General features: G+C 36.5%; 1 protein-coding gene across 1 annotated transcript; it reads right to left on the reverse strand.

The window, feature by feature from the left end:
• Positions 1 to 14105: 14105 nt before the first annotated feature.
• Positions 14106 to 15044, reverse strand: OR7G62 (olfactory receptor family 7 subfamily G member 62). The gene has a single exon (NM_001391177.1). The coding sequence runs from the start codon at positions 15042 to 15044 to the stop codon at positions 14106 to 14108; it is 939 nt and encodes a 312-aa protein (NP_001378106.1).
• Between the last annotated feature and the right edge of the window lie 510 nt (positions 15045 to 15554).

The raw sequence follows: 15554 nt of genomic DNA on the forward strand, positions 1-15554 counted from the left end.
GTATTTAGTCCCACTTCATCAATTTTAATCACCAAAGAGTATTCCACTTTATTGGTATATCACGTTTTATCTATTCTCAAACTGATAGATGTTATGGTTACTACCTTTCATCCTATATGTGTTTATGAATACACGTACAATATAAAGCCATACATGGGGGATACCATCAAATTTAAGATAGTGTTGTCTCTACAAAGGGGAGAACAAGAAACCAAGGGTATATAAAAGTTCAGTCTTCTGTATGTACATGGTTTTGCTACTTTATTTAAAAAGGCCTTTTTTTTTTTTTTAAGGAAGATTAGCCCTGTGCTAACATCCACTGCCAATCCTCCTTTTTTTTGCTGAGGAAGATTGGCCCTGAGCTAACATCTGTGCTGGTCTTCCTCTATTTTATATGTGGGATGCCTGCCACAGCATGGTCTGACAAGCAGTGTGTTTGGATCCGCAGCTGGGATCCGAACCAGTGAACCCAGTGCCGCTGAAGCAAATGGTGAAAACTTAACCGGTGCGCCACCAGGCTGGCCCCTTTAAAAAAGCCTTAAATGGATATAGCAGAATGTCAGCATTTGTTAATTCTGGAATGAGTTGAAGGGTGGTCATATGTGTTTATTTTTGACACCATCTCTGCTGTTTTTATATAAAATGCATAAAGATTTTAAAAACAAAAACAGGTGTACCAGGAAGGCAGCCAGCCAAATCTCTGTGTCTCCACGTTCTCCTCTGTATCTTCACAGCCCAGCTACAGGAATACACACTCTTCTGTATAATGATGTAGAAGAACCAGAAAATGGGCAGTTAATTTTTGACAAGTGAACCAAGAACATACAATGGAGAAAGGAAAGTCACTTCAATAAATGGTGTTGGGAAAATTGGACAGCCACATGCAAAAGAATGGAAGTAGACCATTATCTTACACCATTCACATAAATTAACTCAAAATGGAGTAAAGACTTGAAGGTAAAACCTGAAACCATTAAACTTCTAGAAGAAAACATAGGCAGTACACTCTTTGACATCAGTCTTAGCATATTTTCAAGTACCATGTCTGATCAGGCAAGGGAAAGAATAGAAAAAATAAACAAATGGAACTATATCAAATTAAAAAATCTTCACAGCAAAGGAAACCATCAACAAAATGAAAAAGCAACCCGACAAATGGGAGAAAATATTTGCCAACCATGTATATGATAAGCGGTCAATATCCAGAATATAGAAAGAACACATACATCTCAACAACAGAAAAACTAACTACCCAGTTTAAAAATTGGCAAAAGGTCTGAGCAGACATTTCTCCAAAGAAGATATACAGATGGTCAACAGTCTCACAAAAATATGGTTAACATCATTAAATATCAAGGAAATGCAAATAAAAATTACAATGAAACTACACCTCACTCCCATCAAAATGGCTATAATTAACAAGACAGGAAACAAGAAGTATTGCAGAGGGTGTGGAGAGAAGGGAACCCTCATACACTGCTAGTGGGAGAGCAAACTGGTGCAGCCACTCAGGAAAACAATATGGAGATTCCTCGAAAAATTGAGGGCAGATTTACCATATGATTCAGGTATTCCACTGCTGGGTATTTATCCAAAGAACATGAAAACATGAATGCATAAAGATGCATGCACCCCTATGTTCATCACAGAATTATTCACAATAGCCAAGATTTGGAAGTAACCTAGGTGCCAATCAAGGGGCGAATGGATAAAGAACATATGGTATTTATACATAATGGAATATTACTCAGCCATAAGAAACGATGAAATCTGGCCATCTGTGATAACACAGAATGGACGTTGAGGGTGTTATGCTAAGTGAAACAAGCCTGAGGGAGAAAGTAAATACTGTATGATCTCACTCATAAGTAGAAGATAAAAACAATGGCAAACACACACATAGAAACTGAGATTAGATTGATGATTACCAGAGGGGAAGGCGGGAGGGAGGAGGGCAAAAAGGATGATTAGGCACATGTGTTTGCTGATAGATTGTAAGTAGTCTGAACATGATGTAATCTACACAGAAATCAAAACATAACGATGTACACTTGAAATTTATATAATGTTATAAACCAATGTTACCACAATAAAAAAAGAGAAAAGAACCAGAAATGGAAATGAAAGGAGAATCTGAGAAACCCCTTTGCCATGACTACACAAGAATTCAAGTAAAGGTCAGAGGGTCCTATAATCATCATCATGTTCGAGAACAGGCAGATTTCTGCTCAGGAGGAAAACAGGTTCTGCCAATTTAAGAGAAATTAGGAGACTAGCTGATTAAGAACTGGTTGAGTATTGGTATGTGTGTACATGGGAACTTGTCAACAAGAAGACAGTTAGGCTGCAGTCCCATGGACATTTGGAGCTAATAATTTCATGCATGTGCTATCCTTATTTCTCCCCACAAATTAATTTGTAGAAAAATACCTGTCCTCATTACCAAAGCTTTAACTAGGGGAATTTAAGTTACCTGGCTTCCATCACAGTGGAATGATGCTTACATGTCATCTGGATGTTGAAGACAGGAGATATGTCTTCAGGTAGGGCAGAGAGACCAAGTCAGGCAACTGGCTCCTGGCTAAGAAAGATCATCCCTCTATGGAGCCTCAGATGTGTTTCTTCCTGACCAGGAAAGGGCTGTTGGATGACGTTACACAGGCTGACTCTTTCTAGTCTCTACATCCCTGTGGGATAAATATCCAAGGCTCTTCATTAGACAAAATATTTTAGTGTCATTCTGATCCCCGAGCACTGCAAATCCTTAGTGACCAAAACTATAGAAGAGAAGAATTCCATGATGCCTAATCCCTGACCTTGTTAGGACAGATGTACCCCATCCAGTTCTCACTACCTGTTCATGTTTACCTCCATTTCACATACCTTGCCAACATGTACACACACTCCTTTTGTAATGACTTCCAGACTTCTTTACTTAATGTGACAAACACAGTATCTCTGTCTAATTAATGATATCTTGGGAACTGATTTCTATTTTAAGTGTGAAAACATAGTTCACGTATTGGGTAAAAATAACATATTTGTAAGTATAGCTAAGATACTGTAAATTCAAACTCTTATGGGCAATTCATCTTTAGAGTTGAATATTCATTGGAGTGTTTTCTGTATCTTAATTTTTATTCTTTATATTTAACACAAGAATGTGAAATGCCTGTGATTAATTGTGATCATGATCAATATACAAAGGCTTCATACTCTGCTTTTAGACTTTCATAACTACTTTTACCTATTTCACACAGTAGATTCAATGAACACTTTTCTTCATATTGGGAGACTTTCGGTTGCATTATGATTCTTCATTTTTAATTGTGTTGTGATAAAATGCAAAGTCACTAAAAGGCAGTAGTGCACAATTTTGTCTGCAATCTAGTCTATCTCAGGAGATTCCATCCATAATTTAATATGCGTGGATGATGCTCCAAGTTAATAACACTTAAAAATATTTTTCTTTAAGGACCTCAATATTTTCATGTGTTCATCAAATTATCTTACATTTTGACTTTTTCTATATGAACTTTCTTAATCTATATTCTTCCAGGTATGTTATTTGAAAATAAACTTGTGACAAGATGGCATAGTAATGTCAGTCTTCACCATCTTAACCTTACTCACTTCAAACTAACAAGAAATAAGTAAAATATACAAAGACATAGCCGAATTCAAAAAAGGATAAAGTTTTCCATGTATCACAATATACTAAAAATTGACTTGGTAGGTGGGCTGGAGCCAAGGGACTCTATGGATGTAAATTCACAGGTGAGAAGATACCTACTCTTTCAGGTAATGAGAATTGAATGTCCTAATAGAAGATTAGGTGCTTGAAGCCAAGGGCAGAAGTGGAACATCTTTATTTGAGAAAAGTGTGTCAACATAGAGTTTTGGACATCAGTGGGCACATGACTGTGGAAATAGAATATTCAAACTTTCAAAAAATCCTCCAGGGAAGAACAGAACTAACTAACCATGGACTTTATGGATGGTTTTATGATATTTTCAATGTTGCTGAGGAGCAAGAGTTAGTAAATGGAATTCAGGATTAGAGAACTGGTGATTGGTGAGCATAATTGTGAAGTTAGTGCACAAGGAAGAATGAACACATCAATAGAAATAGAAAGAGGGAAAAACATTCCCATTCAAATAAGATCTGCAAATCAATGTACTAATAGGTAGCAACAAATATAATCCAGAATGAAAAAAAACAAAAAATGAACAATCACAACTTACAGAGGCCAGCAGGGGAAATGGATAAGAGATGGGGAAAACATGATATCAAAAGAGAGTGTCAGACAAATTCTGTCAACATCCTACTGACTACAAAGACAGATACAGGGTAGCCAAAGAAAGGTGGTTTTTGAACAATTCTAAATTTCTAGTGGCTTCAATACATGTAGTAATGGTGGGAATGATAAGATTTGGCTAGATTCTGGATATATTTTAATCATGCAGACAACAGGGTTTTCTGGAAGATTAGACATAAGTTATAAGAGAAAGAATGGAATCAAGTGTGATGCTTAGTCAGAGAAAATTGCTCAGCGTCAAAAAATGGAGTAGTCATGTAAGAACTGAAACTGTAAAAATCCTAGAAGAAAATGTAGGCAGTACACTCTTTGACATTGGTCTTAGCCACATCCTTTTGAATACCATGTCTACTGGGGTAGGGGAAACAAAAGAAAAAGTTAACAAATAGGACTACATCAGACTAAAAAGTTTCTGCAAAGCAAAGGAAACCATCAAAAAAATGGAAAGACAACCGACCAAATGGGAGAAAACATTTGCAAATCATTTATCACACAGGGACTGATGCCCAAAGTATATAAAGAATTCACACTACTCAACAACAACAACAAAAAACAAGAAACCTGATCAAAACATTGGCAGAGGATATGAACAGACATTTTTTTCCAAGGAAGATATATAGATGGCCAACAGACACATGAAAAGATACTCAACATTGCTAATCATTAGCTAAATGCAAATCAAACTACAATGAGATATCACCTTACACCATTCAGAGTGGCTATAATCACCAAGACAAAAAATAGCAAAGGCTGGAGAGGATGTGGAGAAAAGGAAATGCTCATACACTGCTGGTGGGAATGCAAACTGGTGCAACCACTGTGGAAAACAGTATGGAGATTCCTCAAAAAACTAATAATAAAAATACCATATGACCCAGCTATCCCACTACTGGGTGTCTACCCAAACAACTTGAAATCAACAATCCAAAGTAACATACACACCCCTGTGTTCATCACAGCACTATTCACAATAGCCGAGACTTGGAAACAATCCAAGAGTCCATTGACTGATAATAGGATAAAAAAGATGTGGTGTGTGACACAATGGAATACTACTCAGCCATAAAAAAGACAAAACCATCCCATTTGCAGCAATATGGATGAACCTGGAGGATATTATGCTAAACAGAATAAGCCAGACTGAGAAAGACAAACACCATATCATTTCACTCATATCTGGAATATAAACAAACACATGGACAAAGAAAACAGTTCAGTGGTTATCAGGAGAAGGGGAGGGGGGCTGGCCACAGGAGGTGAAGGGGAGCACTTGTGTAGTGACAGACAAGAAATAGTGTACAATTAAAATTTCATAATGATGTAAACTATTATGAATCTCAATAAAAAATTGAGTAGTCATAAGTGATAGGAAAAATTGTGTGTATATCATATTTGTGGATTAATATTAGGATTTTGGTTTACAAAATGCTGAGTTTCATTTGCCTATTAGGCATCTACATGGGAATGTCCAGTTGGCAGTTGAATATATACTTCTGATATTTAAGGGAAAGTGTCTCTATGGAGACATAAATTTTGGAGTCCTTAGCATGTCAGTGGACTATCAACCATGAGTCTGAATGCTATTGCAAAGGAGTGATGGTAGCTATAGAGGAGGACTGAGTGCATATCCAAGAGATCCCCCAGATTAGGGGTTGGGGAGACAGGGAAGATGATAGTAGGAGATAGAGAAATAGTAGCCAATGAGTCATGATTAAATTGAAAATAATATACAATGCTGAAAGATGACAAAAGAAAGCATTTCAGTAAGTAATGAATGAGTCAATATTGCTTATAAGTTAATTAAAGGAATGATAGATAATTAAATAAAGGACTTAAGGTAGCTTTAAGAGTCCTTAATATGAGAGTCTAGGAGGAAGGACCTTACTGGTTTAACTTTAAAAAACAATGAGAGAAAAATTGAGCAGAGTGAGTAAAGACATCACTTTTCAAAAATCGTACTATAAAGTGAGCAGAAAATTGAAGATGTAGCTAGAACAAGAGTCCAAGAATGTTTTCTTCATGTATTTTTTTAAGAAATTCAAATATACCAGATGCTTTTGGAAATAAGTTAGTCAAAGCGTACAATGATGATGCAGGGGGATGATGGAAGAAGTATCAGAGTTGTAGCCTAAGGTAGGCAAGAGGTTTTTAGTTCTATGCACACGACAAAGTGTTGGTCTGATTAGGTGCAGATAAAACTAAACTTTAGACAAATCAGACCTAAATAAAAATATTTTTCTCATAAGGTGATATGTAGCACATTTTTTCTCTCCAAAACACGATTGGAGAAGGGGTGACATGCACTGAGTTTTTAATTAAAAAAACAAAACAAGAGAAAAGGCAACAATTTTTTAGTGTATCCTATGCAGAATTCTAAAACGAGAAAGACTCAATCTGCCAATGCAAACATCAGGCTACTTAACAGGAGAGTTGTTTCAGTAATAGGATAAGGGAGAAGACTATCGAGTCACCTTAGGAATTAAAAAGGAAATTGAGCAAAGTATACCTGGATACTTCAAAAACTTTTGTAGTTTTGTGATTTTTAAATATTTAATGTATTCTAATTGCTTAGCAGGGACCCTAGCACCTAGTAAGTGTGGAGTGATTGTTGTTTAAGATGATCATGACAACCAGATGAGAAAATGAGACTTTATTTTTAGAATTTTCTTTCATTTCCTACACACACAACAATATATGAAATAAAAACATGCACTCTCCTCTGGTGACTGGTTTGGCTACCAGTCACTTTTTTACTTGAAAGCAAATGGGAAAAGACACCATATTATTTTAAATTTTATACTAACCTAAGTCATAATTAATCTCCATTTATAGGTTATTGCTTCTAGATCTATTTTTAATTTTCTTTATTTTCTTCCTAGGTAGCGCACTAGGACCCATCCCATCTGTTATTTCTGAGGTCTAGTGACATGTTGTAAAAATAAATAATCCCTCAATACTCAGTAGCTTTATCCATTCTCTGTTTTGTCCATGTTTTGACACATCTGTCTCAGTAGTATAATTAGCATGTAATGTCAGAAAAGTAAGTATTGAAATTCATTCATGATATTTGGATTCTCTTCCCTTTCTTATGTTGGGTCTCATCAAAGGTGGGGTGCCTTGGGTACTGGAACCTTCAGGAATCCCTAGTTTATGAACCATGATCAACTCAAAGAAGCTACTATTTCCTTTGTTAAGATACACAAGAATATGGTCATTGGTTGCCCAAAACAAGCAAGAGTTGATTGGCTAAGTTCTGGGTGCACGCATACATTTGTCTATTGTTCTTATGAACGAGTGGTTTAGAAAAAGCCACCAAAGGGGTCAACAGCTCATTAGTGTCCCAAAGTTTAGAGCTGAATGGCCCTAGGAAATTTTCACTTCAGCAATGAGAAATTCTCTGTCCTGAGCTTGGAGTCATCACAACAACATTAATCATTTGGGGTAGGATTTTGACTCAGACACATCTAAGTTTAATCTAGGCTCCAGCACTTGCTTTGTAAATAAGTAAATTGTAATGACTGCAAGAAGCCTTGTACTATACTCATTTGTATAACAGGAACCATTGTAAAGCCTCATGGGAATGCTGAAAGAATGAGAAATTAATAAAGTCACCAAGCACAATTCTTGACATGTGAGACCCTCTCAATGTTTCCTGGAGTTATTTTTTGTTCCATAGACAGGACAGGACCAGCTAGCATGATTCACTATAGGAAGGAAAGTGTTGGATGGGACAAGGTGAAGGAAGAGAAAAGAAAGAAATAACATCTTCTGCATGACAACTGTAAATTTCAAGGCAGAATGGATGTTTTGATGCTCCCACTAGAGTCCTGCTTATATAGAGAAGCTGAGTGAAAGAAGTACCCAAATGAATATTAATGATGTCAATGATCATTTGTCATGGACATATGATAAAATGCATATAAATTAAAATAAATAACCTAAGCATATAGACACAAATAATGAAAACTCAAAAGAGAAAAGTAAGTTGGATAACAAGATATCTATATTATGAGAAATTTAAGGTTTTTAATTACACATGTTTTCTTATTTTGATGAAAAATATTTAAATATCAAAAATTGCACTGAAAACAGGGCTGGCCCCATGGCCGAGTGGTTAAGTTCACGTGCTCCGCTGCAGGCAGCCCAGTGTTTCGTTGGTTCGAATCCTGGGTGCGGACATGGCACTGCTCATCAAACCATGCTGAGGCAGCGTCCCACATGCCACAACTAGAAGGACCCACAACGAAGAATATACAACTATGTACAGGGGGCTGTGGGGAGAAAAATGAAAAAAAAAATTGCACTGAAAACAATAAAAATCCTGAGCATCAACCACCCAGCACCATCAAATAAAATATATTGCCATCTTACATTAATTTTTATAAAGAAATAAAACAATACATGTATACTTGAAATCCCTCCTCTCTTCACACTTTATTTTCCCCATTCTTGATTATGTTTTCCTCTTCAAAGGAACCATTACACTGAAGTTGATATACATTATTCCCATGTGTTTTCAATTTATTTACTGTGATATGATGGGGTTCATGAAGTGCTACCCCAAAATATGGTGCAGGGAATACTGAATATTAAGCTGAAGGAATTTGGGAAAACAGTAGAAGCATGATCACTCAGTTTCTCCATCTCTTTTCCCCTGAAACAAGTATAAAACTTTCATGTGAGCCCTGCCTATGCCCAGAGGAAAGGGGCATCCTTGTCTGCAAAAACAAAGAGCAAGAATTCCAACAACCAATACTTGCTAAGTGTCCACCAGTTTATACTACATTTAGTTCATACTCTCTAACCCATCATATTTCTACATGACTACCCACTCTTCATCAACCTTAGCATAAAAATACTCTGATTTAACTGTTTCTTCAGGTCTTCCTTCCTTATTAAGTCTCCCGCATCACATAAAATTAATTTTTTATTTTTGAGGAAGATTAGCCCTGAGCTAACTGCTGCCAATCCTCCTCTTTTTGCTGAGAAAGGCTGGCCCTGAGCTAATGTCTGTGCCCACCTTCCTCTACTTTATATGTGGGACGCCTGCCACAGCATGGCTGGTGGTGCCATGTCTGCATCCGGATCCAAACTGGTGAACCCCAGGCTGCTGAAGCAGAATGTGCACGCTTAACTGCTGCACCACCAGGCCAGCCCCATAAAACTAATATTAAATAAATATGTATACTTTTCTCCTGTTGATATGTCTTTTGGTCAGGTTAATTTTCAGTCCCAGCCTTGGAATCTAAGAAGGTCAAGGAAAACTTTTTCCTCCTCTATAGCACTATCTATAAACAACGTTATTATTCTGTGTTTTAATTTTTTGTATACTGTAAACGTCATTTTGAAATTCATGTCTAAAAACAATACATTTCAGGTTTTACCATCTTTGGTATATTTCATTCTAGTTCATTACATTTAACTATGTTACATATTTCACTGTCCATGACATAATTTTATCTTCTCAGTTAGGCATTTTGACTGTGGCATAAATATGCATGTGTATGCATATAATATATACACAATACACATATAAGGGTGTGCAAAAACAGTTTAAAATAATACCTGGAAACTTACCAAATTCAAAACTTCTTGCCTGGGAAGCAGAGGAGGGGAATGGAATAGAACATTAAGTATATATCATATTTATGTATGCTATTATTACTTTAAGAATATAATTCTAATGGCAAAATGTTGACATTTGTAAATTCTAAAATCTATCCCATTAATCTGTACTATTCTCACTTTAAAATATTTCATGCAAAAATAGAGATACCAGTAGGCTGTAGACATAGGTTGTGGAATTGAATTGGTTCTTCACATTCTCCCCAGCCTCATCATCACCAGGTAACAGGTAAAGAACAGAAAGAAATATACTCTACTTAGTTATATCAGGAAAAATGAGGGAATGGAAAAATAAGGAGAAAGTAACCAGTCTAACTTTGACTAGTAGACAAAAGCCTCTCCCTATTTGCAAAACATAAAGAGAGGGACTTCAGATAACCTGGGTGCTAATACTAAGCAGTGACTTTCAGTTCTCCTTTGGATGTTGAGAAATAATAATCAAGCTTTCTACTCAGGGACACAGAAATACAGAGTGAACCACTAGTTTTCTGTGCAAAGTGGTTTTTCCTGAAATGTGTCTCAGTAGTGCTGCCTACTGACCAACACATAAATGGACAGTTTAGTTTTTGCAGAATCAGAATTTCAGTGAATGAATGGACAAATTATTAACAGGTGCTGGACCATAATAATTAATTCAATTCGTGCCTCACATCAAAGGTAAAACTAAATTCCAGGTGAGTTCATGCCTCAAATATAAAAACCAAAACTACAAATTATTCAGATTCAATTAAGTAAGAGTTTCATAATCAATATCTACTGAGCACAAGGCATTATGGAAAGTTTTGACAAATTTCACTGTATTAAAACTAAGCACTTGTGTTCATTCATAAAACACTATAAAGTATATGTAAAAGCAAGCCACATACATAAAGAAGAAATTAGCAATGAGTATCACTCACAAGCATGAATATCCTGGTATTATAAAGATCCGTTGGGAATTAATAAGAAAATAATATACAGCTTGATAGAAAAACCGTGAACGGATATTTAACAGAAAGTAAAAATAAACGGCACATAATATGTGAAAACACTCTCAATCTTGTTAATCATAAGGGACATGCCAAATAGTGAAAATAATTTTCATGCACACTAGATTGTCAGTATAAATGAAAATGCATTGGTGATGATATGGATCACCAGGAAATTCCAGTGGATGTGTAGTGCTTCAATCACTTAAGAACAGTCTTTGGAAATATCCAAAGAATCAGTACTCCCATACACCAAATGATTCTATGCAAAGTACAAAATATTCTTCTTCTCACTAGGAAACATGTATGACAATATTTAAACAGGGACTCCTTTGTTTGCAAATGCAGAAAACTACCAAGCAAAATATCTTTCAACTTTACAAAGATACCTATATTATGATGTCAACATACATAATATAATAATAGAAAGCAATGAAAATAAATTACTGCTAAAACCAACAACAATTTTGAACCTCAAAAGCACAAAGGTGGAAAAACTATCAAGACATAAAAAGCATACATTCAACATTTGCAAAAGAAGGCAAATTATAAATTGGATAGAGATACATATGCAGTGATAAAACAATGACATTGACTCATAGAGCCCATTTCAGAGGGGAAATAGGATTGAATATTGGCAATTTCATAGGAATCAATATCATAGAAGAATAGCAAAGAAATTATAAATTGAGATTTCACTATAGTGCTTACTTGGAGAAAGAGAGAGTGATGTGACTGGGACACACTTCAAGTGGATTCTCTGATTATGGCATTGTTTTATTTCTTCACCCAGGTGAAGAATATATGTTTCATTATGTTACTGTTCTTTAAGAACTATAGATACATTTGTACACTATTTTGTATATATTTTAACAAGAAAAGTTTCTGAAAGGCCTTCATATTTCAGATTCTAAACACATTCTCCAAGAGGCTTCTAGTATTAAAGATCCTCATTTCAAACTTCAAAGTACAGCAGAATCCCATAAAATGTTTTAAAGTGTGAATCCTTTGATGTCTCTGCAGAGATTCAAAGTCTGTAGTTCTTGTGTGAGGTCCAGGAAACTTCCTGTCATATAAAAGCCTCAGCTGACTCAGTTTTGCAAGTGTTCTATGGAAGTCGATGCAGGACTCTCTGCGCTGCAAGATACGGTGACACCAGCCAGGGAGCTGTCCTCAAATTGTGGTGCTGAATATAATGCCTATCTCTCCATTCCGTGAGGACCACAACAGAAAGCAGCCTGGGCACTTTCTTGATTGTCCTGTGATACTTCCATCGTTTTCATCCACCAACAGACGGAAATGGTTCTGACTAACGGCCCTGCTTTTTTCTGCTTTGGGGAAAGATTCTCCTGCTAATCCTGACAGCTTTCATTTTCTCCTGTGCTGTTTTACACTCAATATTCCCTTCTAAAAGTAAAGTACATCTCCACAGAAAAAAACCGTTTTCTTCATAGACACATTAGAAAGTTTTGCAGGAGAGCCCAAAGACTACAAGAAATCCTTTAATAATTCAAAGATTTAATTCATTTTACCCAACCATGTTTCTCTGTTTGGACTCCAGCAGAGATGAATGAGAAATACAGCAAGATGAGGTGACCAAGGAGAAAGTAAAAACTCAGATACATTATTATAAATAAATCAGTAGAGAGGAATCACAGCTAGCAAAATGTGAGAAAAATATTACTAGTCTTTGATATTTCTAGACAATAATTATTCTCATGATTATGTTACTCAGACCAGAAAATGCTTCTGATGAATATTACAAAAATATTAAATAAATCTCATGTTGAAGTCAATGTGAATAAAATATGTGTGAGTAAAAGTTACTAGATTAATGGACATCAGCAAGATATGGAACACTTCTGTATATGGACACTGGTTAAATTTCATTGAGTATTTTTATCTGCCAGGCATCGTCGTGAAAGTTTGTAGTGGTTATGGGGATGGCTTCTTAACAGCAATTACGTTCCAGAGGGTGAGTTAGTCAAAGCCTCTCCTGGTAATAATTTTCCCCATCCAAGGAATTACATTCAGAAGAAGCTAATTTTTCTACTCTTAGTAATGAGGTGAAGAGATTGATTCCATAGAAAGAAACATTAATCACCAGATCCTCTATTAGCAATAGGCCCAGGGAAGGGCAGTTAATTTTCTGTTTCAAGAGATCATGTCTGGATATGACAGATCCATCTGTTGCAAACATCTGAAACATGAGTGGAACCAGACCTTGTTTGAAGACACCATGTGAAGGAATGAATGAAGCCTTACTGTCCAGGTCCTGTATTTTCCCTATCTCTGAACTTCTTATGGTGAAAGACAATTCTATTTTTTTTCACGATTTATTGAGGTATAATTGACAAAATTTTACAAATTTCAGCTGTTCAATGTGGTGATTTGATGTACTTGTATATTGTGCATTGATTACCACAAGGAAGTTAGTTAACACATCCGTCACCTCATAACTCTCTTTATTATTTGAGCATATTAGAGTCAGGGTTTCTTATCCTTATTACAAACAAAGACCTCCTCATTGATATAGCTCACTCATCTCCTATCACATCAAACCTCTAAGATAATCTAATTACACCATTCTACAGAAACTGGAATTAAGTTTAGTGGATGTTGATGTTACCCCACTCAGATACAGTTTCCCAGTGACTGGCCTCAGTTGTTAATGAATTGAAGCATGAAATATCAGCTCTCTTGTTCCACAGCACTTTTAACTCTGTCTGTCTTATTTCTTTTAGCATAACACCCTCAAGGTCCATCCATTTTTGTTCTCGTCTTTTCTAACACTGAATTGCAATTCTCATGATCTTAACAATAGAATCAGGCATAAGTCATCTCGAACGATCACCACAGCCTTGGTAAATCCTTTCCCAGCCCTACCCAGTTCATCCGCTTCACTTCTAAAAACATTTGCCCAAAAATCTCTATTAGAAGAACCTCTGACTCATTTTCTCCTCAGGGAATCTGACTCAGAAACTGAGATTAGAGATTGGAAATCACTTGACAAACATCACAGAGCTAGATAAAGTGCAAAGTAGGTTTCCACTCCAATTTAAAATGCTCTTGGTCCTTATGCTATCTGGTCATTTTAGAAGAAGTTGATGATGGAAATCAGGCATTCTCACTCACCCAATATTCTTTTCACTTTGACTATTCTAGAAACATCAGCCCAAAGCAGACGGGAAAGTCACTGAAAAGAAGGTACACTACCAATTATTTTTCTCAAGGCTCCTTTCATGTCCCTGTTCCTCAAGCTGTAGATAAAGGGGTTCAACATGGGAGTAACCATATTGTATATGACCGAAGCTACTGCCATCTTCCTGGAAGAGTGTGTAAATACAGAACTAATATATACCCCCACACCTGTCCCATAGAATAAAGACACAGCTGAGAGGTGAGACCCACAGGTGGAAAAAGCTTTATACTTTCCACCTACTGATGGCACTCTCAAAATAGATGATGCAATTTGAGTATAAGAGAAAATAATTCCAGAAGGAGGAACACAACCATATATGCTAGCTGCAAGATAAATCAGGATGCTATTGATGAGGGTATCAGAACAGGCAATCTTGATGACCTGAGCAATTTCACAGAAAAAGAGGGGGATTTCTGGGTCTGGACAGAAGGACAAACGCAACACCATCAGACTGTGGATGAGGGCATTTAAAATGCTAATGAGCAGTGAGAGTAGAATCAGCAGGCCACAGAAGCGGGGGTTCATGATGACTGTGTACCTCAGTGGGTGGCAAATGGCTATATATCGGTCATAGGCCATAACTGCAAGGAGAAAATTTTCTAAATTAGGAAAAGTCAGGGCAAAGGAGACCTGTGTGAGGCAGCCTGTATAAGTGATGCTCTGATTCTGCTCTTTTATGTTCAGCAGCATCTTTGGGATTGTGGTTGTGCTTAAACAGATGTCAGTAAAGGACAGATTGGAGAGAAAGAAGTACATAGGGGTGTGCAGATTGGAGTCAGTGATGATAGCCAGGATGATGAGCAGGTTTCCCAGGACAGTGACCAGATAAATGGACAGGAACAGGATGAACATGAGGGACTTAAGTTTGGGATCATTTGTTACTTCCATAAGATGAAATTCTATAACATCTGTTTCATTTGTGGGTTTCATGTTGTTGGCAAGTCTGATGGAAAAGATAGGATAGCAAAACAGTCAAATCTGTGCTCCACCATCAGGAGCATCACCAGTGGCAAATACTGTTCTGAAAGGAAGGAGACAAATGTAAGGAAACATCAAGGGAGTGTCTTCTGTAAGTTTATTTTTACTTTTTTAAAAAACTTCAAGCTGATAAAACAGAATGCCAACATTTCTTAATTCAGGAAATGGTTAAGGGTGAGCGTTTTTTAAAAATTAGCTATATTGTCCTGATTATTTAAAATTATGGTTACTTTATAAGAGAAATATATAGACTAGGGAGACAGCTTGAAGACTACGTCTGGATCCCTTGAGACCTCAGGTCCATGCAACAGAAATAGTACAAAGATATGTTAAGGAGGAGGAATGGGAAAATAAGCCAAAATTTGCCAAGCCTTCTGCACCCTACCATCACAGGAATGCAAGTAGATGTGACAGAATTTTATGACAGTCATCCTGTTTTAGAAGAGGCAGATTTCTGATCAG

The sequence above is a fragment of the Equus caballus genome, chromosome 7 (genome assembly GCF_041296265.1).
Source record: "Equus caballus isolate H_3958 breed thoroughbred chromosome 7, TB-T2T, whole genome shotgun sequence".
NCBI lineage: Eukaryota > Metazoa > Chordata > Mammalia > Perissodactyla > Equidae > Equus > Equus caballus.